General features: G+C 44.8%; 1 protein-coding gene across 2 annotated transcripts in view; it reads left to right on the top strand.

The window, feature by feature from the left end:
- The window catches only part of INF2 (inverted formin 2), a 75,059-nt gene that overhangs the window by 28,333 nt on the left and 20,429 nt on the right, over positions 1 to 26,297 (top strand). For both annotated transcript variants that reach the window (XM_054026351.1, XM_054026352.1), the window contains exons 2-13: positions 11,742 to 12,150; positions 13,626 to 13,741; positions 14,358 to 14,517; positions 16,807 to 16,840; positions 18,328 to 18,469; positions 18,606 to 18,747; positions 19,618 to 20,454; positions 22,600 to 22,745; positions 22,834 to 22,895; positions 24,281 to 24,383; positions 24,473 to 24,558; positions 25,292 to 25,392. In XM_054026351.1, coding sequence (XP_053882326.1) covers positions 11,754 to 12,150; positions 13,626 to 13,741; positions 14,358 to 14,517; positions 16,807 to 16,840; positions 18,328 to 18,469; positions 18,606 to 18,747; positions 19,618 to 20,454; positions 22,600 to 22,745; positions 22,834 to 22,895; positions 24,281 to 24,383; positions 24,473 to 24,558; positions 25,292 to 25,392 — 2,326 coding nt within the window. In that variant the 5' untranslated portion in view covers positions 11,742 to 11,753. The remainder of the gene's footprint in view (positions 1 to 11,741; positions 12,151 to 13,625; positions 13,742 to 14,357; positions 14,518 to 16,806; positions 16,841 to 18,327; positions 18,470 to 18,605; positions 18,748 to 19,617; positions 20,455 to 22,599; positions 22,746 to 22,833; positions 22,896 to 24,280; positions 24,384 to 24,472; positions 24,559 to 25,291; positions 25,393 to 26,297) is intronic.

Here is a 26,297-nt window from a genome sequence, read left to right on the forward strand (position 1 = left end):
GTGAAAGTGCAACTAACAAATATAGATTTTTTTTTTGTTACATAACTGCACTCAAAAACAAAACAATGTAAAACTTCAGAGTCTACAAGCCCACTCAGTCCTACTTCTTCTGGGTCAGACCAAAGATCCATCCAGCCCAGTATCCTGTCTGCCGACAGCGGCCAATGCCAGCTGCCCCAGAGGGAGTGAACCTAACAGGTAATGATCAAAGTGATCTCTCTCCTGCCATCCATCTCCACCCTCTGACAAACAGAGGCTAGGGACACCATTCCTTACCCATCCTGGCTAATAGCCATTAATGGACTTAACCTCCATGAATTTATCCAGTTCTCTTTTAAACTCTGTTATAGTCCTAGCCTTCACAACCTCCTCAGGGAAGGAGTTCCACAAGTTGACGTGTGCTGTGTGAAGAAGAACTTCCTTTTATTTGTTTTAAACCTGCTGCCCATTCATTTCATTTGGTGGCCCCTAGTTCTTATATTATGGGAACAAGTAAATAACTTTATTCACTTTCTCGACACCACTCATGACTTTATATACCTCTATCATATATCTCCTCTTTTCCAAGCTGAAAAGTCCTAGCCTCTTTAATGTCTCCTCATATGGGATCTGTTCCAAACCCCTAATCATTTTAGTTGCCCTTCTCTGAACCTTTTCTAATGCCAATATATCTTTTTTGAGATGAGGAGACGACATCTGTATGCAGTATTCAAGATATGGGCGTACCATGGATTTATATAAGGGCAATAAGATATTCTCCGTCTTATTCTCTGTCCCTTTTTTAATGATTCCTAACATCCTGTTTGCTTTTTTGACTGCCTCTGCACACTGCGTGGACGTCTTCAGAGAACTATCCGTGATGACTCCAAGATCTCTTTCCTGATTAGCTGTAGTTAAATTAGCCCCATCATATTGTATGTATAGTTGGGGTTATTTTTTCCAATGTGCATTACTTTGCATTTATCCACATTAAATTTCATTTGCCATTTTGTTGCCCAATCACTTAGTTTTGTGAGATCTTTTTGAAGTTCTTCACAGTCTGCTTTGGTCTTAACTATCTTGAGCAGTTTAATATCATCTCCAAACTTTGCCACCTCACCATTTACCCCTTTCTCCAGATCATTTATGAATAAGTTGAATAGGATTGGTCCTAGGACTGACCCTTGGGGAACACCTCTAGTTGCCCCTCTCCATTCTAAAAATTTACCATTTATTCCCTGTCTTTTAACCAGTTCTCAATCCATGAAAAGATTAGCCCAATCGCTAAGACAAACCAGTTAGTTTACATTTACAGGAGATAATGCTTCCCTCTTCTTATTTACAATGTCACCAGAAAGTGAGAACAGACATTTGCATGGCACTTTTGTAACTGGCATTGCAAGGTATTTACGTGCTAGATATGCTAAACATTCGTATGCCCCTTCATGCTTCAGCCACCTTTCCAGAGGACATGCTTCCATGCTGATGATTCTCATTTAAAAAAATAATGTGTTAATTAAATTTCTGACTGAACTCCTTGGGGGAGAATTGTATGTCCCCTGCTCTGTTTTACCTGCATTCTGCCATGTCTTTCATGTTATAGCAGTCTCGGATGATGACCCAGCACATATTCATTTTAAGAACACTTTCATAAGGAGGAGGGAGAAAACTTGTTCACCTTAGCCTCTAAGGATAGAACAAGAAGCAATGGGTTTAAACTGCAGCAAGGGAGGTCTAGGTTGGACATTAGGAAAAAGTTCCTAACTGTCAGGGTGGTGAAACACTGGAATAAATTGCCTAGGGAGGTTGTGGAATCTCCATCTCTGGAGATATTTAAGAGTAGGTTAGATAAATGTCTATCAGGGATGGTCTAGACAGTATTTGGTCCTGTCATGCAGGCAGGGGACTGGACTCTATGACCTCTCGAGGTCCCTTCCAGTCCTAGAATCTATGAATCTATGAATCACTGCAGATTTGACAAAATGCAAAGAAGGTACCAATGTGAGATTTCAAAAATCTTCCAAAATTCCACAAGGTGTGGAGCATGCTTTCAGAAGTCTTAAAAGAGCAACACTCCAATGCGGAAGCAACAGAATCTGAACGACCAAAAAAGAAAAATCAACCTTCTGCTTGTGGCATCTGACTCAGATAATGAAAACGAACATGCATCGGTCTGCACTGCTTTGGATTGTTATCGAACAGAACCCGTCATCAGCATGAATGCATGTTCCCTGGGATGGTGGTTGAAGCTTGAAGGGACATATGAATCTTTAGCACATCTGGCACATAAATATCTTGCAACGCCAGCTACAACAGTGAACGCCTGTTCTCACTTTCAGGTGACATTGTAAACAAGAAGTGGGCATTATCTCCTGCAAGAAGTGCAGCATTATCTCCTGCAAATGTAAATAAAATTGTCTGAGCAATCGGCTGAACAAGTAAGACTGAGTGGACTTGCAGGCTCTAAAATTTTATATTCTTTTATTTTTGAATGCAGATTTTTTTTGTATATAATTCTACATTTGTAAGTTCAACTTTCATGATAGAGAGATCACAGTACAGTACTTGTATTAGGTGAATTGAAAAATACTATTTCTTTTGTTTTTTCACGGTGCAAATACTTGTCATCAAAAATAAATATAAAGTGAGCACTGTACCCTTTGTATTCTGTGTTGTAATTGAAATCAATATATTTGAAAATGCAGAAAGCATCCAAAAATATTTAAATTAATGGTATTCTATTATTGTTTAACAGTGTGATTAATTGCGATTACTTTTTTTAATCGCTTGACAGCCCTAATTTTGATAGCTAAAAGTAAAAATATAAAAAAAAATAATGGCATTAATTTCCAGGCTTGCTATCAAAGGGTTTTGTGCTGTGCAAAGAGCAGAAAAGCTATTTACCCCCACTCTAAGGGTACATCCAGACTACTCCACTGGAGTGAGCGGCGGTAGCGGAATCGACGGGGGAGCCGCGTCCGTCGATCCCGCGCCGTAAGGACGGGAGGTAAGTCGGAATAAGATACGTCGACTTCAGCTACGGTATTCCCGTAGCTGAAGTTGCATATCTTACATCGACCCCCCCCCCCCCCAGTGTAGACCAGGCCTAAAAGAAAGTAATATTAACAGAGAAAGAGGAGGGTGTACAGAATCAGCGCTTGCTTCTGCTGCCTGGAGGCTGAATGGCACAGGACTGCAGTACAGCCTCTCTGTGGAGTCAGGGAAAGGATTGCATTCCCTCAGCCCTGTGGAGATCTCCAGTGCAAAGCTGATGTTCCAGGCTTTGCACAGGCTAGGAGCCTTGGCTCTGCACTGTACATACAGGGTTAAAACTTTCAGCCCTGATTCAAGCACAACTCCCTAAAGTTAATGGCACAGGTTCTTCTCTCCTTTGACAGCAGTTTTACCCCTGTGTAACTTCACTGACTTCAGTGAAGGAATACGTTTTGATTTACACTGGAGTAAGGAAGAGGAGAGTCAGACCCTGTGAATTAGGACAGAGGAGGACTGTACAGTTTGGGCCTGCCCCACACATGTATGTTTGGCCTCAAAAGGAAATTATCAATCACATTTTGTAGACATGCTGCATTTTACTGAACTATAGGAATGAGAAATACAGTAAGAGTTTGTACTTTCAGCTGAGGATCTCAAAGCACTTTACAGATGCTTAGGAGTTAAATCTCAAAACACCCCAATGAGTTAGGAACGTATTATTATGGCCATTTTACAGGAAGAGAAACTGATGCTCAGAAAGATCACTGACTCAGCCACGGTCACACAGAGCCAGGAACAGGACCCAGATCTCCTTAATGCTAGCCTCTGCCTTGGTCATTAGACCATCCTTTCCTCCCAGGAGAAATGCTATGTGCAGAACTGGACGTAGACAAACATTAAGGTGTGGGTAGCAATTACTGGTGCCAAGACAAAGTTGCACACATAACAGTTTGAATTCTTCCATTGGTTTCACACACCTTGGCTCCGAAACTATTCCTCATGCCCTTCCCCACCCAAAAAGACACTGCAGCAGGAAATGTGCTTGAGGAAAACAATAGCCCATTAGCATTGCTCTGCAGGCGGACAAGGCAGTCTTGCTTTTATCTGCTTCGGTATAAAACACTGACATCATCTGGCAATATAGAGAGGTGCTTTTATGTATTTACCTCCCGTAGCCACGTCCTCCTCCTGTAAAGCTAGAAGGCCCTGCCTGCAGTGGGCACCTGGTCTAGAGCCAATTGAAGTCAGCCAGCCGGATCTGGCCTTCTCATGGGGTTGGCATCGGACCATGGAAGGAGTCTGATTTTGATGCACAGCATAGGGCAGGATTTGAGGCACATGGGAAATGGGTCTGCTGCATCCCTGCCTGCATCAGAGCCCAGCACCCTGGGGACTTCCTTTGCAGGAAGAGAACAGGCTGTGACAGTAAATCCACTGCGCAGCAACTTAACCTGGAAGAGGGCTACCTCTGCCTCAGGGCTCTAGCAGTGACTCCACATAGCTCCACAGTTTTTGGGGTGGGGGAGGATTTTTTTCTTCCCCTCCCCCACAGATCACTGCCTTGTGCCAAGCCCAGCTTCTTGTACTTAGTACAGAGGGATGGCGGTATTGAAGCTTCACCCCAGTGAATTTAATGAGGATTTTTGCCCAAGTTAGGACTACTGCAGAATTCAGTTGTTAATGACAGATCATAAAAGTCTGGCTGCACTTGGAATGGATTTTTGGTTTGTGTATTTTTTAGCTGTCCAGTACGTGCCCAAATGGCTCATTCGCTGCTTCATATTTTCCATTGTTACTGTCATTTTTTTCAGTCAAACAGAACTGAGAGAGAAGGGGACACAGGCTAAGCAGTGCTGACATTTTCTCTGTAGCTTCAATAAACATTTGATATCAGGAACTTTTCTGTAAAACTCCCCACAGTGCCACCACCCCTTCTGACCCCTGACCCAGTTTTAAATCGGTACCCATTGACTTTAGTGTGGCTGGCAAACCTGCATAATCAGAGCTATTCTACTGGAAATAGCAGTCAATCCAAATGCCAAAGTTCTGAAAAGCTAAAGCAATTACAAGTCTAGTACATTCCATTCCAATGACACATCCGTACTGCAAGGAGACACACTTTAAAGCAACAACTCCATACCTTAAATGCCTGTGGCTGATGAATAGATACATATATGCATAGGTTTCCAAAGGCATGGTAACCCTAAACTAAATGGTGAAAGGGGTGGGGCGGGGGGGAAAGGGGAGAGCAAATAAAGTTCCCTCTGAATCGGAAAACCTGGCTGTATGTACAACAGCATAATGGACACAGGGGTAATCGTCGCTTTTGTCCATCCCAAACGTTCAAAAATCACAAGTCAAGCATCAGAAAATCGTGAGATTGGCTTTAAAATCACGACACTATTTTGGAACAATTATAAATGTGGGTTTCTTTTCATTTGCCTTCTGAAGCTTTCGATACACGCTTCCTTAGCTCTCGTCCCCTAACGCCCCTACTCTACTTGCGCTACATTGATGACATCTTCATCATCTGGACCCATGGAAAAGAAGCCCTTGAGGAATTTCACCATGATTTCAATAATTTCCATCCCACCATCAACCTCAGCCTAGATCAATCCACACAAGCGGTCCATTTCCTGGACACTACTGTGCTAATAAGCGATGGTCACATCAATACCACCCTATACCGGAAACCTACTGACCGCTACACTTACCTACATGCCTCCAGCTTCCATCCAGGACACACCACACGATCCATTGTCTACAGCCAAGCTCTAAGATATAACCGCATTTGCTCCAATCCCTCGGATAGAGACAAGCACCTACAAGATCTCTATCAAGCATTCTTAAAACTACAATACCCACCTGCTGAAGTGAAAAAACAGATTGACAGAGCCAGACGAGTACCCAGAAGTCACCTCCTACAAGACAGGCCCAACAAAGAAAATAACAGAACACCACTAGCTGTCACCTTCAGCCCCCAACTAAAACCTCTCCAGCGCATCATCAGAGATCTACAACCTATCCTGAAAGATGATCCTTTACTCTCACAGATCTTGGGAGACAGACCTGTCCTCGCTTACAGACAACCCCCCAACCTAAAGCAAATACTCACCAGCAACCACACATCACTGAACAAAACCACTAACCCAGGAACCTATCCTTGTAACAAACCCCGATGCCAACTCTGTCCACATATCTATTCAAGTGACATCATCATAGGACCTAATCACATCAGCCATACCATCAGGGGCTCGTTCACCTGCACATCTACCAATGTGATCTATGCCATCATGTGCCAGCAATGCCCCTCTGCCATGTACATTGGCCAAACCGGACAGTCTCTACGCAAAAGAATTAATGGACACAAATCTGACATCAGGAATCAAAATACTCAAAAACCAGTGGGAGAACACTTTAACCTGTCTGGTCATTCAGTGACAGACCTGCGGGTGGCTATATTACAACAGAAAAACTTCAAAAACAGACTCCAAAGAGAGACTGCAGAGCTAGAATTGATATGCAAACTAGACACAATTAACTCCGGTTTGAATAAGGACTGGGAATGGCTGAGCCATTACAAACGTTGACTATCTCCCCTTGTAAGTATTCTCACACTTCTTATCACACTGTCTGTACTCGGCTAGCTTGATTATCACTTCAAAAGTTTTTTTTTTTTTTCTCTTAATTAATTGGCCTCTCAGAGTTAGTAAGACAACTCCCACCTGTTTATGCTCTCTGTATGTGTGTATATATATCTCCTCAATATATGTTCCATTCTATATGCATCCGAAGAAGTGGGCTGTAGTCCACGAAAGCTTATGCTCTAATAAATTTGTTAGTCTCTAAGGTGCCACAAGTACTCCTGTTCTTCTTTTTGCGGATACAGACTAACACGGCTGTTACTCTGAAACTTGTCGATACACTCAGTCCATGCTTTCAAATTTTTCTCTGCAACCAGAAGGGCTAGAAACTTACTGCTTCGGTGGGGTTATTTTAATGGAAACTGAGATTCTTCTATAATCACTTGACTTCGGGAGCTGGGACTTTAGGAAAAACCTCAAATATTGCAAGGCATGATCAAAATCACAGGAATTGGCAGTCCTGGGCTACTGTTATAGTTCAGCCATTTGCTCCTGGGACGGTGTTGCTTCTAGCTGCCCTGCAGTTTATGTGTGGCCTGTGCTGCAGAACATTAGAGAGTGAGGATCCAGAAAGCTAATTACTGTAACCCAATCAACTGTTTCATCCATTATTATAGAACCGCTAAGGCCTCTGAGGGTCTGCCTTTGTCAGCGGAGGGGATGAGCTCCCGGTGGATTGAAGCAGGAGCAGCATAGACATGGGGTGCTACCTTTGTGCTGTCTTTCTCTCACCCATCTGTATGGAAGCCTATCTTCGGATGTTGCATTGAGTTGAATGCTGTGGCTGAAGGGGAGCTATCAGGGATTAGAACAGGGGAAACACTCTTCACATCACTCCACCCGTCTCCTATTTTGTGGGTCTGACTCCACTAATTTACCTTGGTTTCCTTTGTCTATACGGAATTCCTTACCCAAGGGAGGTGGGATTCTGGGAGCAGTAGAGAGTCCCTGGCAGCACAGCAGTGTTGTTAAGGGAGTTGGCGGAAGGGCAGGTGCTCCAGGAGGCCAGGTGAGGAACCAGAAGTCAGCAGAGCATTGAGATTCAGGGCCTCTGTGTGGAGGGCTCTAATCTCTGAGATCGGCTGAGTTTAGGGACTGAACCCTGACTTCTGCTGGTTCAATCCCTCTTGACCTCCAGGAGCAATGCCAGAGAAACTCCATAAGGCAAATTTTGGAACTTCTAGTGACCTAGATGGATAGTTCCCTTATTATTTTGATTTGAAATGTGCTGTTAAAATGCAGCATAACAACATAAACCCGCTTGACAGGCTGTCAAGAGTGACTTGACTCTAGTTTGACGTTGCTCTCAATCCCTGTCTCTCCTTGCTGCAAAGAGAATGTCTGCTGCAGACTAGGCCCTCATGGTAGAAGGGCCTTAAAATGAGATACCTCATAAGATGTACTGCTGTTATAATAACCTCACACCTCAGTTCTTCAGCACACAACCCATCGCACTTTCACATATGATATGCAAATGGCACATTTTGCAAGTGACAGTCCTATTAGAACAGAAGAGGAAGACATTAGGAGGCTGTTACCAATTTAATCTCCACATCAATCAGAAGGAAACAAAAGAAAAGAAAACATTTGTGATAGGATGTGCTTAGGAATAAGATCTGATCAAAGAGTTCAAGAGCACGTTCTGAACACTTAGAAATTGTAAAACAGCTCAGCTATGGTGAGATCTAAAAAAACAATTAAAGGGTCACTCTCAGATGCCATAATCACATATTTTTAAACATATTATTAGTTAGACGTGTCTGAAAATATAGCCAGAGATTATTGCAACTAAAAGAATTTTTAGAAAACTAATTTACTCTCCATTGTTTATAAATGCCTGAACAGACAGACAGAGGATAGGTCTTTGTTGATTGTTTATCTCGTGTACTTGGTTTAGCTTGAACAATGAAGACAGGCTTATCAGGCTGACTGTTCTTTCTGGCAAGGAAGCAGGAACCTTGCAGGGTTAAAGATTTTGAAAATCTTTAGTTGACGTTCACAAATCATCCCCTCTTTCCCCTCCCCCCCGTAATTTAAACCATGGGGCTCAGTCCTCTGTCCAATCTCTGCTGCGTGCCGCAGAGGTAGGGAAGCCGTAAAGGAAGGGGTTGCTACTCCCCAGGCCTGGGGCAGCTGAGAGCCAGTTTGGCCCCCACCGTAGATTAGAACAGCCATTGGGTTGCCCTAAACTATCTCAAAAATACAGTGACCATCAGACCACGGTCCGCCAGAGCACAGCATAGACAGCGACACTCCCTCTTGCCCTAGCACGGGGGGTTCTCAAACTGGGGGTCGGGACCCCTCAAGGGGTCGCAAGGTTCTTACATGGGGGATCGTGAGCTGTCAGCCTCCGCCCCAAACCCTGCTTCGCTTCCAGCATTTATAATGGTGTTAAATATATTTAAAAGTGTTTTCAATTTAAAAATGGGGGGTCGCGCTCAAAGGCTTGCTATGTGAAAGAGGTCACCAGTACAAAAGTTTGAGAACCACTGCACTAGCACATCCCCAAGAGATCCATTTTGCACCATGCAGATATTCTTCCTACATCAGGAGAATCCCCGGCTGGCAGTTTAAGCACAAAGGAGCTGTTATGGGTCTCAGGATTGAGTCCGTGTGTTTCCCAAGAGTGGTTCAATTAAAAAAAAAAAAAAACGGCAAAAGAAGGTTGCTCTAGCTGAAGGGAAGCCTGTGCTATGTATCAGGAGGCAGGGCTGGATTTACAACTTACGGGCTCCTAGGCACAGCATCTTCAGCGCCCTCCCGCCCAGAGACCCCTCCACAGATCCCCCCCCCACAACTGCACAGCACCCTGCACACACCCCCATCCTGTGCTCCTCCACCCTCAGACTTCTCCCACTGCCCAGCACCCCCCACACAGCCCCACAGCCACAACTGTCCAGTGCCCCAACACACACAGACCTCCCCCATCCCCCACTGCCCAGCACCCCCTATAACCTCCCCACTGCCCAGCACCCCCCAACACAGCCCCACCACCACAACTGTCCAGTGCCCCACACAGACCCCCCACTGCCCAGCACCCTAACACACACAGACCTCCCCCACTCCCCACTGCCAAACACCCCCCACAAACCTCCCACTGCCCAGCACTCCCACATATAACTCCACCACCACAACTGCCTACTGCCCCACAGAGACCCCCCCCAAATGCCCAGCACTTCGACATACAGCCCCACCACCACCACAACTGCCCAGTGCCCCACACAGACCCCCCACTGCCCAGCACCCCCCGAACTCCACCAGCACAACTGCCCAGTGCCCCACACAGACCCCCCACTGCCCAGCGCCCCAACATACACAGACCTTCCCCATCCCCTACTGCCCAGCAGCTCCCACAAACCCCCCCACTGCCCAGCACCCTCCCACAAACCCTCCAAGAGACCCACTCTCCTGTACCCTGCCCCCCGGCCGCATTCACCAGCCCGGGTGGGAGGTGACTGTGTCCGCCGAGCTAAGCTGGAAGTGCAGCTGGGGCTATTCAAGGGGATTGCTCTGGTCTCTCGGGAGCAACATGATCAGCCACGCTGGAGCAGGAGTGGGGCCTGCCTAGGCCGGGCTCCCTCGGGACCCACTTACCCGGCAGGGCCCCCAGCGGCATTGGACTGCTGAGCTCTTCCCCTGCTGCTTCGCCTTCCCTGCTGTCAGGAGCACTCCAACAGGACTGCGTGAGGCCGTCTCCCTATCAGCCGGCCCTGCACCCTGCCCAGACCCCGGAGTGGCAAACTTTGAATTTTTAAGTTTCAGAGTAACAGCCGTGTTAGTCTGTATCCGCAAAAAGAAGAACAGGAGTACTTGTGGCACCTTAGAGACTAACAAATTTATTAGAGCATAAGCTTTCGTGGACTAGTCCACGAAAGCTTATGCTCTAATAAATTTGTTAGTCTCTAAGGTGCCACAAGTACTCCTGTTCTTCTTTTTTTGAATTTTTAGGCACCCTTAGAACTCTGGTGCCCCTAGGCACGTGCCTACTGTGCCTAATTGGAAATCCAGCCCTGGCAGGAGGAGGAGAACTTCCTTTAGATGGGGTGTATTTAGTTTTTCATTAGAATGTTTCCATCATTCCCTCTCTGCTCCTCTTTCCACTGTCTCCTCTAAGGAGAACACGAACCCCCTAATTTCCAAAACTCAGGATGCTCCATCTGAGGTACAATAGCTTCACCCCTCTCCAGTACCTACCTGGTTTCATTTCTCATTCTCCTGCACCATGCTGCAATGTTGGGGTTGGAAACACCACAGGGGATGTTTAAATCCACACACTTAACGTCTGTGTATATCGAATTAAGAAAAAATTCATAGAAACTATTAGCTTTTGAATTTTTCTTTTCTTTTTTTATTTATTCTTTTAAACAGTGTAGACAAATCCAACAGGAGGGCTGGTCAAATTTTTCCATCCAAGTTACTTAATGATGGAAAATTGGAGTTTAACCAAAGTAGGGTTGGGGTTTTTTTTTTCAAAAACAAGTTAGTTTTTTGTGAAATTTTTGATATTTTGGCCAAAACAAAAATGATCCAACTCCCCCAATGTTTTGCTTTTCTGCCAAAAATTTTCAGTATTTGAATTTTTGCCAAAGAGAAAAGAAAATTTCTGTGGAAAATTTAGATGAAACATTTTCTGGGTGGAGGGGTAGGAGGACCCAAACATTCTTCAACCAGTTCTATTCAACAAAACCTAGGAGATCGTCTGATTTTGCCTTCTTCAAGCACACACAGCTGAAGGAAAATACCAAGCCAACACCTGATAATACAGCACTTACACCACCATCCTTTCCATTGTGTGAAAACTAGCAAGTGGTTATTGAGTGATGTAAATTAATTACTGTTAAAACTATGGATTACTCTCTTTGATGTTCTAATAGTTAAGGCAGTCTGGACAGATTGCAGTGATTGGTTGTGATGTGTGTGGATTAAATGCAATGGTATCTTCTTTCAATAGCTGGAGGGCTACTCTTCCAGTTGATCAGTGTACCTGCTGGGCGCTTGAGAATAAAGACAGACCTTCAATATCTGTGATTGAAGTTTCTGATCACTCTGGGAAATGCCCCTTCATTTGAGGAGATGTTGCCAAATCCAAATATTTCTCACTTTGCCTTTTCATTCCCTTTAAAGGAGAGATTATTCATGATGTCTGTCAAGAAGGAAGGTGCCCAGAAGAAATGGGCTGCCGTAAAGGAGAAACTTGGGTCCCAGGAGACTGACCAGTCAGAGGCCAACCTGGAAAATGCAGAGCCAGAACTATGCATTCGCCTCCTACAAATGCCCTCAGTAGTGAACTACTCTGGTCTCAAGAAGCGACTGGAGAGCAGCGATGACACCTGGATGGTCCAGTTCCTGGAGCTGAGTGGCCTAGATCTGCTCTTAGAGGCCCTGGACAGACTGTCTGGAAGAGGAGTATCCAGGATTTCTGATGCCCTGCTTCAGCTCACCTGCATTAACTGTGTGCGAGCTCTCATGAACTCCCACAAGGGGATTGAATACATTGTCAGCAATGAAGGCTATGTCAGAAAACTCTCTCAAGGTAAGAACACTTATTGTTCCTTTTAAACACACACAAGTCAGCTTTGCAATAAGGCTTCTTGTTGCTTAGTCACCTGCTCCACTCTGAACATATTATTTCACAGATATATATTAAAGAGTTTTTTATATTTTTATCATGCTATTGCCTTTTAAATAGCATAGGGCTTTAGCAGCTTTCTCACAAGGACATTAGAGGCTATTCTTATGCATACTCATTTAATAAAACGTTTTTTTTCTCTAAAAAACCCTACTGCTTTTAAATGCCACTTCCCCCAATTTTTGGCATATGGCAGAGAAGAAATATTGGACCCGTTTCCACATAGGAGTGTTTCATGTTTTGCCAACAAAGTGTAAGACACTCTGTCTTAGGATAACATAGAAACTACTGGTTCCTTACCTCCCTGACTTCACCTTGTAGACAGATATCTGTCACTTATTGTTTGTGAAGTCAAAAAGCAGAGTGTGGACTGTTAATCAAATGGACCTCAACAGCTACAATTGACAAAGAAGAAGGGTGTCTCTGTGGTTAAGACTCAGAACATCCCAGTTCTATACCTGGTGCTGCCACAGATTTCCTGTGCGACCTTGAGCAAGTCATTTAATTTCTCTAGGCCTTAGTTTCCATCTGTAAAATGAGGCTAATGCTGCCTTCTTTCTTCCATCCTTTGTGTGTCTTGGCTGTTTAGATTTAAGTTCTTCAAGACATCTCTTACTATTTGTATAGTGCTAACCAGAATGAGGCCCTGATCTTAGCTGAGGTCTCTAATGTTACTCTATACTACCAATGCCACATGGATCAGCATTCATGTCGTGCTCCCAATCAGCACCTGGCCTGGGTCGGGAAAGCTAATCCATCCAGAGGACCTAGTCAAGTACCACTTGAGGCATGTTGTGCATATGCTAAGAAGAATTGCCATATCTACAAACCCATTATTTATAGCTAGTTAAACCCTCCACTGTTTGATAAGCTTCTCTATTTTAAAGTTATCTTCCTTTTTCTCCTCCCAAAAAAGAAAAGACTTGTCTTTCCTAACAGTAATAAAATATAGGAATGGGCATTTTTCACTGTGGAAGTAGGAGCATTTGTAGCGTTATTCAGTAATGCAATCTCTTTGCTTCATTGTAAAAGATCAATAAGGTATATCCTGGCCAATGCTCTGTGGAACACACAGGGAAAGGGGAAGCAGAAATATAGGATGGCTGATTAGAGCAATTCATAGTGCATCCATCTAAACTCAAAGAATAAGACTGTTCAAACAAAAACCTGCAACGTTTCTCCAGCTTTTCAAGAAACTGAACCGTTTTTGTGAATTTGCAATAAAATATGTCATTCTTGAGTGTCCAGGTATTTGAATCTCATTGCAAATACTTCCTGGAACACTTGCACAAGTACATTGCTTGTGTGCGTTCCAGACTCTGGATGTTGATGGAGTTTCAGAGAAGTATACACTAATAGACATTTTCTCTTTTTGGCAGCACTGGACACATCTAATGTCATGGTCAAAAAACAGGTGTTTGACCTGCTAGCTGCACTCTGCATTTACTCACTGGATGGGCATGCCCTGGCTTTGGACGCCCTGGACCATTATAAGGCAAGTGCATAGTCAGAGTACTATATGGTGTGATTATCTAGTTCCCTGTGTGATAGGTAGACCAGTGTGCACTATTATTTCAGCTCTGATCCTGCAGCTGGATGCACATGGGTGCATCCCTCCACCTGGGGGCACAGCACAGGCATAGGGATCAAGTTGTATCATTCTGGTTAGAGAGTCAGGGACTTAAAGACTGAGCTTTGTAGTAAGTTAAAAAAAAAAAATGCCTTCCTTGTCAGCAGAAGTCTGAGTGGCTGCACAATGACTCAGCTAGAGGCAGCCCTACCGGCATCCGTAGAAAACTCACAAAAATCAAAGGTACCATGCCTGTGGGTTTCACAGCCCTGGATGGCTGTACCAAGGAGCAGGAAGAAGTCTCAGGTCAAAGAGGGAACTTTTCCAATGCAAGTGATCAGTTTCCATTTACTTTCTCTGCTGACTAGACGTCTGCTCAGTGATGGAAGGAGCCATCTCTAGCACACATTTTTCTTTCTCGTGTTTAGTGAGATATGCTGATGAGGAGTTAAGATACTGACCTTGTTTTAGAGTCTGTTTTTAAAAGGGAAAAAAACGTTTCTAAACTGGAACATCTGCAATATCACTTGTGTGTTACCAGACTGTGAAGAACCAGCAGTACCGATTCAGTGTGATAATGAATGAGCTCTTTGCTACGGATAACGTGCCTTACATGATAACGCTGCTAAGTGTTATTAATGCCTTGATCCTGGGGACTGAAGAACTAAGAATCAGGACGCAGCTCAGAAATGAGTTTATAGGTAAGTGTAGCAAAGCGAAGACTCACGGGTGCAGCGCCTCCTGCGGGTCATTTGGGAATTAGCTCATCCAGCACTCGGAGCGCCTCCTGGTGGCCGGTGTCTCGCCTGTCGCAGGCCCCGTGTACCTTCCGGACCCCGGTGCCCTTTACCTTGGGCTTCTGCCCACCGCAGTACCCCCACACGCTGGGTCCCCCTGCCAGGGGAACCCCCAGTCCCCTAGACCCACCTTGCCTCAGTGGCTACTGCCAGTCGTCATCTAGCCCCCGCTCCCTGGGGCAAACTGCAGGCTGTATTGGCCACTCATCATTGGCAGGAGGGTCAGACCAACTACCTCTGCCTATTCCCGGGCTGCACCTCCCAGCCCCAGTACCTGCATAGGCCTTTATCAAGGCCTCAGCCTGGGGAGTTGCCAGGCTGGAGCTCCCCAGCTCTTCTTGCCCTTCCCCAGCACTGCTCTGCTTCAGGTACCCTATTCCCAGGCAGCTGGGTCCTTCTCCCTCCAAGGCCGGAGAGAGACTGTCACTCAGCTCCTGGCTCACAGCCCTTTTATAGGGCCAGCTGTGGCCTGATTGGGCGTGGCCCCAGCTGTGGCTGCTTCCTCAATCAGCCTAGCTTTTTCCACCGGAGCGGGATAACTGCCCCACTACAGTAAGAAAGTTGTGTCCCCGTCAAGTTCCCTTCTTTTGGCCCTCTGACCGCACTCCTGTCCCTGTTATTTCATTAGTTGTCCCCCGAAATCAGTTGGGTTTCAGGCCCTTAGGCTGGGGGGGGCGGGAGGGATCCTTTAGCAGTGGGCTGGCTTCCGCCCACCCACTTCAAAGGACCCAATAGGTACAGTAAGAAAGTTGGTTGGATCTAACTTTATCAAAGGAATTAAACTCTTGAACTCAAGCCAGTTCTGTGTTAGGTTTTCAAAATACCAGTAAGATAGTTAAATGGAAAAAAAAAAGTTGTGCAAATTGCATTGTGTCATACTTGACAATAATGAGCCTAACTTATATGCAGTGCAGTAGCCTTTGACTCTCGTTTTATATTTGATACACTTCCTTTAATCCCATTATTTCAAGCTTTGTTCTTCTTTTTCACATAAACTTGATCTTTTCTTCTGGTATGCTAGCAGAATTCCAGCTTAATCTACCCTATATATATACACTGTAACCTTTATTCCATGAGCTAGTTTAATCAACTCATGTCTGTAGCAGCCCAGTCTTTATTCAGGCCTGATCTACACTACACAGTTGTGTCAACATAAACTGCCTTACATTGACCTAGTTGTGGAAGCGTCTCCACTTAAATTTGGCTCGCGCCGATTTAGTAACACTACCCAAGCGGCGTAGAGTCACGGCTGATGTAATTAGGTTGATGCAGTGTCAGTGTAGATACTGCATTGCTTACATTGACTGTGGCTTTCAGGAGCTGTCCCAAAATGCCCCATACTGACCATACAATTGATACAAATGCTCCTGGTGAGGACCCGTACCACCAACGCAAAGAGCCAAGTGTGCACACACCCAAGCGATTTATTAACTGTGGTGGCTGTATGCTGACGTAAGTTAGGTCAACATAATTTTGTAGTGTAGACATGGCCAGGGCCATACTGAGATCTGATGCAACTCCTCTCAGTTAATGTGAGTAGTGCTTTCTTTTGCCAGGACTCAGTTTAGCCCATACAATGTAGCACGTGATTTAAGAATATACAGTAGTAGTCTCTAATTGCTTGAACATAAGGAATGTTGGGTTTGATGTTCAAATACTCCATTTTAAGAAACTTCATGTGCAGCTGAGGATAATACGCCTTATGTTTTTGGCAACATTATAAAATAAAGTCCTGATCCTGCAGATATTTAGCTCCAGAGTATTACACACCTGCACAAATATTTGCAAGACTGGGATCCAAGCTCTTTTTAATGAACATTCTCTTTTCTATGTCCCAATCTTGCAAACATTTATGCATATGCTTAACTTTACTCATTCTGAGTAATTCTGTTGAAGGCAACGAAACTGCTTGCAGTAGTAAGTAGTACTAAGCATGTGCATAAGTCTTTGCAGAACTGGGGGCCTTAATTTTTTTTAATTAATTTTTTTGTACAGCCTTGCAATATACAATGATTAGAGGTTCCAAGAGGAGAATTAAGGCACCTTGGTAATAATAAAAACATGCAACTTTAAATAGCAATTTAATTCTTTGCACCTGGGAAATGTTAGGTTTTATGCGTATACAAATTCCTCACAGAAGTGCTTAACATCTAGTAGATTAGAATGACAAAACTTTTTATTTTCCTCTGTCAGGTCTTCAGTTGTTGGATATTTTAAACAAGCTAAGGTAAGGTTTTCTTCTTTTAAACTTTATTTTTTAATACGATTCATTTTGATACAACTATAAAAATACTTAGTGCTTATTTTAGCAATTCTTTCACTTCATACAAATGCCTATTTTTATTTTATTTCCTTTTTTAAAAAATGTTTGGCTTATCCATATTTTTCGCTGCTTCCTTTCTGAGTTCTCTCCTGGTTAGAAATATAAAAACCACTGCATTTCACTGCACTTTTTCCTGTGATATCTCATTTTTTCTCCCTTTATGTTAACCATGAGTCAGAACCAAAACCCAAGAACCACATCCACTCCCCAAACTTTTGCAGTGTTCCAAACTGAATCGAGATCTACATTTTGTAAATAGCTCCTTTTTCTAAACCAAAACCTAAGATCCAAGGAGGAAATCATATGGTATAAAATACTGTTTCAAACCTCTTCATCCTATGGTAACAATATAAACATGGTTAGTCTTGGTAGTGTAGAAAGGGTGCAACTGTTTTAAAATGAAACTTGAGAGTTTTAGGCCAACATGGCTTAAAGCCTCGCTTACCTGGCTTTTCTGGTTTTTATTTTGCCTCATCCACACTGACCACAGCTTTAACTGGGACAGTTTTCAAGATTGTTTTTGCAAAGAGCTTGCAGACTCAATCCAAACAGATCACTGTGGATCAATGTGTTGTTGTCTTGTTGAGTGTATAAAGCTCATCTTATAGTATCAATAGCTTCTGGTCACTGAACAGTTTGAGGACATTTTACCATTTGATTGCTGATTCTTGTCCCAGAAATATCCAGCTCCTAAGGCACGTGACTGGACGTACCTGTCTGAATAAATTGTTCATTTGGAAGGACAGTCCATGAGGAAACCATGTCAAGTTTTAAGATATGTGCATAATAAATGTCAATTATTCACACGGTTGGGATGTCTGCTCTAGCCCTTTGAAAATTAAGAGATAAGCGGTATTTCCATTGCCATCAGCTAACAAGGGTTTGGGTGCCTGTTCTGTGAGTCCTGCAGATTATGATTTCCAATTTAAAAAAAAAAACTTTTTTGATTGGGGAAGGAACGTCAGTTGAAACAGCAAATAAATCATTTGAATGATCCTCCTTTGTCTGGATAAATAACTAGTGTCAAGTAAAGAGAGAAGAATTAAAAAAGGGAAATGCCATGATCCTGTCAAAACTCAGAGCAGATTTTTCTTTTACCTGCTTTCAAAACACATCCAGGGTCAGGTTCGGCCAGACATCTTTCCCTTGAATAACACCTTGCTCTGAAAGCTGTCTCGTTGATTTCAGGGAGTTACTTGCAGAGGAAGATACTCCGTAGCGGGGGAGAGGATGGTAGGATTGGCTTCTTTATAAATAATAAGGGAAGGGTCATTTCAGCCCTGAATAGTCAGGTTGGTGGGTGAAGAAGTACAAACGACACAAACACAGAAGTTTCAATGGGAACTGGTGCTATACGCTCTCCAATTAAAATGCGTGCTGTGCTATTGTAGAGATATAGAGGACGAGGACCTGTTTATCCAGTGTGAGACATTTGAGGAGTCCAAGTCCGAAGACGACGAGGAATTGTTAAAGATATGCGATGGGATTGACATGAACAATCACCAAGAGGTCTTTTCGTGTCTTTTCAATAAAGTGAGTAGGATCTACTTTGGGGATACCATTCCGCAGTGGAAATGACAGCAGCCAGCCCTGGAGACCAGGAGTGGGTGCTGCAGTGATGTGTGAAAGGGAGAGAATGCAATTAATAGGAAACTGTCTTGTATTTCAGGTGAGCAGCTCTCCGGTCGCCATCCAACTGCTGTCCATTCTCCAGACCCTTTTGTATTTGGAACCTTCTCATCACTCCAACCTGTTGTTGTGGGAATCTTTGGAAATCTTAGCGAACAGAGCCATTTTGCTTGCAAATGACAGTAAGAACAACTTGCCTGCTATTTCAGGCTTTGCCCCTCCTCCCCCCTCCAAACTTCCTCAAATCAAATGTACATAAATTACTTCCATTATTGAATCCACTCAGGATTAAACAGAACCCAAGGAAAAAAATCAATAACTAGTCTGTGCTGATCCTTGGGTGAAATGCTGGCCCTATTGAAGTCACTGGGATCAGGATTTCACTCCTTGGCCTTGTCTACACTACAGAGCCTTTATCAGTATAGCTATGGCAGCAGAGCCCCCTACTGGAAATATGGCATAAGTCAACAGAAGGAGTTCTGCAAACGTAGGCACACCACCTCCCTGAGAGACATTATCTTAGCTGCCATTACCTTAGCTTAGGTGACATTACCTTAACTGACACAAGCTCTCTTCTGTTGGCATAGTTGCATCTACCCCAGGTTTTTTGGCCGGCATAGCTATGTCGGCTTGAGGGCGTGATTTTTTTCACACTCCCAGCTGATGTAGCTCCACTGGCAAAACGTTGTAGTGTAGACTAAGTCCTTGTCTCTACAAACGAATCCCAGGGTTTATTCTGATCCAAAACCTAATGAAGTCAATGGGAGTCTTTCTGTTGATTGCAGTTGGTATTGGATCTGGCCTTCATTGCTGGGCAGGGCAGCACCATTTACATACACAAAGGTGTTGTTGACATGCCAGGCCCAGCTCCTGCAGTGAGCTCAGTGGGAAAAGTTCGCTGCAGCAGAGATCAGTTCCAGAGATTTCTGTAACATAACCGACGAAACCGGTGGGAGGCCTATATTGCTGCAGATCAATTGCTCAAAAGGGGATCTGGATAGTCTTTGATAACTTTTAGTTTACATTTGTTTCCCCCTCACCTTGGTTTACAGTCCAAGGGAACAGCATTGAAGAAGTCCTGGAGAGACTGTTATCCATAAAGAAGTGCCCAAACCAACAAAACTTAGAGCAAAAGCGATCAGCTGAGAGAGTGAATGAAAGCACTCAGACCGACACAGATTTCGGGGAGTCCCTGAGTGCAGCTCAGAGCTCTGCTATGACAGCCTTCCCTCCGGCGACAGCAGCACCTCCACTGGGGCCACCGGTAGCCACAGAGAATGTCTCACCCTCCCAGCTACCAGCCTGCTCCACTTCACCAGGGCAGTGCATATCCCCGCCTAGTGCTGCTCCTCCTCCTCCCTCACCACCACTGCCCGGCATGGCAGCTGTGGCAGCCCCTCCTCCCCCACCACCACTGCCCGGCACGGCAGCTGTGCCAGCCCCTCCTCCCCCACCACCACTGCCCGGCTCGGCAGCTGTGCCAGCCCCTCCTCCCCCACCACCACTGCCCGGCATGGCAGCTGTGCCAGCCCCTCCTCCCCCACCACCACTGCCCGGCTCGGTAGCTGTGCCAGCCCCTCCTCCCCCACCACCACTGCCCGGCATGGCAGCTGTGCCAGCCCCTCCCCCCCCACCACCACTGCCCAGCATGCCTCCACCGCCTCCCCCACTGCCCGGCCTCGGAGGCATGCCTCCTCCTCCTCCCCTACTGCCCAGCCTGAGAGGCATACCGCCCCCTCCCCCGCCAGGAGGCAACGTGGAGGAAGTAGTGGTTGCCCACGTTGACTATGCTTTGGGCTATGCCAGGCCTTTCCCCAAGAAGGTGAAGACTCCGACCCTGAGAATGAAGAAACTCAACTGGCAGAAGCTGCCCTCCAATGTGGTGCGAGGTAGGTGTGTCTAATGCTGCACTCACTCATTGTTTTTGTAGCTGCTGTAGAGAGACGCACACACACATAGCTGTCTCCAGTGTGTCCTACGCCATCTGTTTCTGTGACAGATTTATGTTACCAATCTGCCTGGGGCTTCAGGTGATCAGGCTGAGGCCGCAGGATCTTTAGGGGAGGAGATGAAGGAGCACACCAAGTGACTAGTTTTAAAGCTTTATTAATCAAATAACAGCAGTGAGTGCTGGGTACGCCCCACGTCACTCGGAGGAAGGAAGGAAGCATTAGTGCCCAAGCCCTAACGCACTTTCATACTCACACTTGCACAACCCAAGGCTGGCCAAGCCTGGATGTAACGTAAGAAGAAGAGGGGGAAGGGTAGACGAGAGTTCTGTCCTGTGCACAGGTCGTCTAGGGTCCACTGTTGATCTCCGACATGCTTCAGCTCTCGGGAGGGTTTTAAGCCCTGGGTTCTTCTGGGGGCATTTTTGTCCTCGTCTCCCGTGCTCGCTGTTCCAGTCCAAACCGGCCTTCTGCGGCTGCCTTAGGTTCCCCAAAACACACCGGCTTCAGAGTCGCGAAACTGTTGTTCTTCCACTCACTGGCCTTCGCAATCTTTCTCGTTTTGCAACCCCCTTCAGGTCTGGCTGGTTCAGCTCTCCTTTCCCACAGGCTTTTGGCTGTTTGGCAGCAGAGCGCTTGTTTGGGTGCATTGGCCTTGAGCGGCAGTTTCGTTCCTTATCTTGGAGTCTAGCTGAATCGTCGAGTTAACCCGTTCCTTTCCCCCTTCGGCCTCTCGCAACCTGCAAAGGAATCTTTCATTCCACACTCACACCTTCAACCCTTCCCAGAATCCTTTCCCATGCATATATAAGTGTTAGCAATATACAACGCTGGTGCTTACCCAGGGGACCCCATGGGGGGGAGGCAAGTTTTATTGTGACATTTCCACTGGATTTTGTTGGGTTGGGGGTTGGGTGAATAGTGTTTTCCTTATATCTCCCTTCACCTCCCCTCCCCCAAACAGCCTGAGGTGCCCTAGCACTGAGTCTTCCCGTTGGCTTCATTTGGTTTTGGCTCCAGTCCAGGGGTGCTGAGAGCCATTGAACCCAACTGTAAACCTGTATATGATGGTAGCCACTTCAAGCCAGTTCCAGCTCCTATGGTCCAGGCTTCAGAACTAGTTACCCCACCGTGGCTATTGCTGCACATCTAGTAATTCATTGTGACCATAGCCAGCAAATGAGACTAGAGAAGCAAAATGGCCAGACTGTGGCTGGTGTCTGTGCATGCGTGTGAGGAGATGGGCTGGGTGCTAGCCACAGAGCCATGCCTTCCTCCCCTCCCCTCCCACAATCATGCTAACCCAGCCAGCTGCACAGGAAAACACCATCTGTGTCCTTTAAGGAACACAGCTGCGGCTGTGCTGCCCCTCCGTGCCTGGTAGCTCCTGAAGGCATCTTCCCCTCATCACAGTCTTTTGGTGTAAAGTCACAATTTAGCCCCCAAACAAATGAAGCTTCCCCTTCCAGCATAGAGCAGAATTCTCTCTAGTATAACTAACGCTGTGGATAGCTTCACATACTGGGGGGCCCCGGAGTTATTTAGAGGGTTCCTAATGAGTCTGGCAGTGTTACTGACCTTCAGGAGCCCTTATGTATTCTAGGCAGAGATGATAACCTAACCGGAGCTCAGTGTCCCATGCGCACACCTGTGACATATGCAATATGTAGCTGATCAGCTAGAGCAAACAGAAGTTAGTAAATCCCATTTAGCTCGGCTGCTGCCTCCAGCTCAGCTAAATCTCTGGCGGCTGTAGATTTCCCGGTTTAATTCACCTTCAAACCTTGGGGATGCTGTCTGTGGGAGCTGCCCCTCCTAAATAACTAGCACAGTCCAGGGCTATTCTGCCTCTTTTCTTATTTATTGCATTCATCTTTCTCGGCGTTTCCCTTTTAGTAAGTAGGGTTGCCAATTTTGGTTGGACATATTCCTGGGGGTTTCATCACATGACCTAATCTTTAATTCCTGGAGACTCCAGGACAATCCTGGAGGATCGGCAACACTGGTAGTAAGGAGCATTACCTTGATGTGCTGAGTTTTCAGATGCCTCTGTAGCGTTCTTAGTGAGTGCCTCGTCTCTTTCAGAAAGTCGCTCCATGTGGGCGTCAGTGAGCAGTGTCAGCGATGAAGATATAGAGCCTGATTACATGAGCATTGAGCAGCTTTTTTGTTTTCCACAAACGAAGCCCAAAGAGAAAGCAGCTACCCCAGTGAAGGTGGAACCAAAGGAGGTAAGGAGCTATTTCTCATCATTTGACGATTACGGCAAAAGGCCACTGCACATGGCTCATCTAACATAAATTATTATTTCTTTAACAGATCACATTCTTAGACTCCAAGAAGAGTCTCAATCTGAACATATTTTTGAAGCAATTTAGATGGTAAGCTATGAACTGGTTTCACGGTTGTTGAATAAAGCAACCGTTTGGCAAGTGAAATTAGCATGGCCTTTGTAGCAGACAGTTCTGTGAGGGGCTGAAAAATCCATATGACTCCCAAGACCACGGTTAATCCCTTAGCCACTTGGCCATCCTTCCTCCTAGAACATCCAGGGCCTGGTCATACAAATAATTACAAACGAGTAATTTTTTTCACAGCAGCAGAGTTCAGGGGGACTATTCACTGTTTGAATTATTTGCAGGATCACACCCTAAATGTTTGTAGTGAGAGACAATACAATAAAGATTGTATTTGAGATTTAAAATGAAAGGACAAATAGAAAAGGACAGGGCAGTATATTTCCCACAGTTCAAACACATCCTGGATGCTAAGACATAGAGCAAGTGACTGACCATCCAAGGAGTGACTATAAAATGACATGCCTAAATACAAACAAGGAAGACAGCTAGTTCAATCTCATGTATTTATAATTTTTCTAGGCTACAACATTACATATCTCTATTCATGTCCACAGTTACTGATTTTAAAGCATCTCACTTATATTCCACGGTGTTAAAAATAATGGAAGGTAAACACAAGGGGGGGAAATAGTAATTTTATTTGAGACAGTGGCCACTTACTCCTATGTTATCAGTCCCTCTTCTCTTCAGTTTATTATAGCTACCTACTGAAGATACATTTTTAAATTTTTAAATTTTTTTAAGGTATTTATCTTCACAACACCCCAGCAGGGAAGGGCAGTGCTATTTATACCCCATTTTACAGAGGGAAACTGAGGCACAGAGAGACAAAGGGCCAGATTTTTAAGTGCCTAAAGATATAGACAGGTACCTGGTGTGTAACCTTTGGTTGTTGTGTTCCCAATTAGTAGTGTAAAGATAATAAATAAAACCAAACTGAATTCTGTAAGGTTTGAGCCTTCAGGGCAGTTGGAGATAGTTTAAATCAGTGGAGGCCTGTGAATGACACTAGTGATAACATTTAAAACGTGTTAAAATAAACTGGCTGGTTAAAGCAAACAGGTCTTGCAGTCTAACCACGCACTGCACTAATACTCACAGGCTAAGGTGGAATGATGCCTCCTGGGGTGATCATTACCGGATGGGAAGAATCACCATATCCCTTTTTCTAATGGTACCTCGAGAGTGGATGGGTGCGCCCCATCTAAAACCAGCATGCTGCCCTTTTTATAACTCTGAGTGCCAGGCTACTGCGCTAATCCATGGAACAGCCTTCCTGTCAGTAAGGCCTAATTATGCACCACTCACTAGTGTTTGTAAGGCATAATTAATAGCATATGGTCATAGGGAGCTGGCCAGTGTTGTTGTTCTATTGTTGCTTCTAATTATGTGCCTGTTCTCTGCAGCTCAAATGAAGAGGTAGTGGACATGATTCAAAAAGGGGACAGGACCAAGTTTGATGTGGAGGTTCTGAAGCAGTTACTGAAGCTGCTACCCGAAAAGCATGAGGTTAGATGGAAAGACTCTTTTAATTCAATTTACAAAGGCTGTAGATATGATGCCGTTCTGGGGTCTTGACTCTTGTGTTTTCTTGTTAGATAGAAAACCTGAAAGCATTCAAGGAAGATAAAGCCAAGTTAGCAAGTGCAGATCAATTTTATCTTCTCCTCCTCAGGGTTCCCAGGTAAGGCAGATCATTAGCAACTTCAGCCTGATCTTTTGCTTCCATATTGTTTTCCATAACAGCAAGCTTCTCTTTTTGATCCGATTGGATGTAGCACTCTGTGTCGTTTAAAAGGATACTGAAAGTACTCTAAATTAGAGCATTACTCTGCAAAACATTCTGAATACCGAGACGTTTGCTGCAATTAGGGAAAGTCAACTTTAAAGAGTCTCTCTCTTTTATTGTGGTAACACTATAGAAAGGCCTTCTTAAAAAAAATTATCTTTCTTTTAATGGATTTGTTGCTTTAAAACTAAGCCTTTCTTAAAATGCTTTTAGTGTACTCCATAGTTGTTTTGTTTGTTTGTTTGTTTGTTTGTGGTCATATTATAATATTGCACTTGTATATTTATTTGCCTTTCACATGCCTCTTCCATCAGACTCTCAAAGTGCTTTACAAATATTAATCATCCTCACTTGTGTAAGTGTAGGGGAGTAGTCTCTGTGTCAGAGAGGAGCAGACACACTGATACAGTGAAATGTAAGTTATACATCGCTGGACCAACCTGGCCATTTACTGAAGCTTAGTAAGACTGCTGTACTGAAGGAAGGGATAGCACCAATCCCCTTCTGCTGGGTTTGCTGCCAGAGAAAAGAGTGTGATGGTTTGGGGAATGGAAAGGGGGAGACTTTGCTGGCAGGGTCAGGAATCTGTTAAGCGTAACTGTATATTTGTGCCGGCTCCCTCTCTTAGCTACCAGCTCCGGATTGAGTGTATGCTGTCATGTGAAGAGACCACCGTCATGCTAGATATGCTACAGCCAAAAGCAGAAGCGATCAGGAAAGCCTGTGAAGGTAAATGGGACAGCGTCACCCCTCAGCGTGTTGTGTTCAGAGCCATGTGAGGCCTCATTTTAGCTTGTAGTAGTATATCTATCTTACCTGAGAATTTAAGGAAGAAGTGGCCTTTTGTTGTCTCCATCTCATATATATGCAAATCTGCAACTAGCCAGAAGATTGCACCCCCATCCTGTCAGATACACACCTGGCCAGGATGGCCCATGCATTCATGGCCACCAAGTTTAAATTATTGCAACTCATAACTAGGAATAAGCCACAAGCTTGAAAAACCTCCAACAGGTACAAAACTCAGCAGCCTGTCTGCTTAACACCATTGGCTACTATAAACGCATCACCCTAGTTCTCCACTCTCTGCCCTGGCTCACCAATGAGCACAGAGTGTGGTTCAAGCTGTCTTTCCTGATGTTCAAAGCCCTGTCATGGAGCTGGCACTGGGTACCAGAGAGAGGACACTTCACCCTCTATGACCTCCCAGGATACAGTCCACTTGAACAACGACTTTGTCAACCAGTCAGAGGCTTGTTAATGCAAGTGACACAGCTTTCAGAGAAGCAGGTTTTAGATGACAGAACTCGCGCTTGCAGGAGTTAAGAATGACCACGTTTAGAAGTTAATGCTAAACAAATTCATTCAACTGAGCTTTCCCTCAATAAATTCCTCAGACACAATCCCGCCTCACCCCACAAAAAATCACACTCCCAAATCCCCCTATAAACTAATCAAAACTCTTTGTCCTACAGACTGAGCAGGACGAGAAAGTTTGTTACGTTTGCTTTTCTAAATAGGAAGTTCTCAGATACAGCAGCGATGTAGGCCATCATGGATATACCTTGTTAGATCATGTGGGAGCCCTCGCCATAAGTTATGCTTCCTTTTTTGGAGTACGTGAAGTTGTTTAG

Source organism: Malaclemys terrapin, chromosome 4 (assembly GCF_027887155.1).
Source record: "Malaclemys terrapin pileata isolate rMalTer1 chromosome 4, rMalTer1.hap1, whole genome shotgun sequence".
NCBI lineage: Eukaryota > Metazoa > Chordata > Testudines > Emydidae > Malaclemys > Malaclemys terrapin.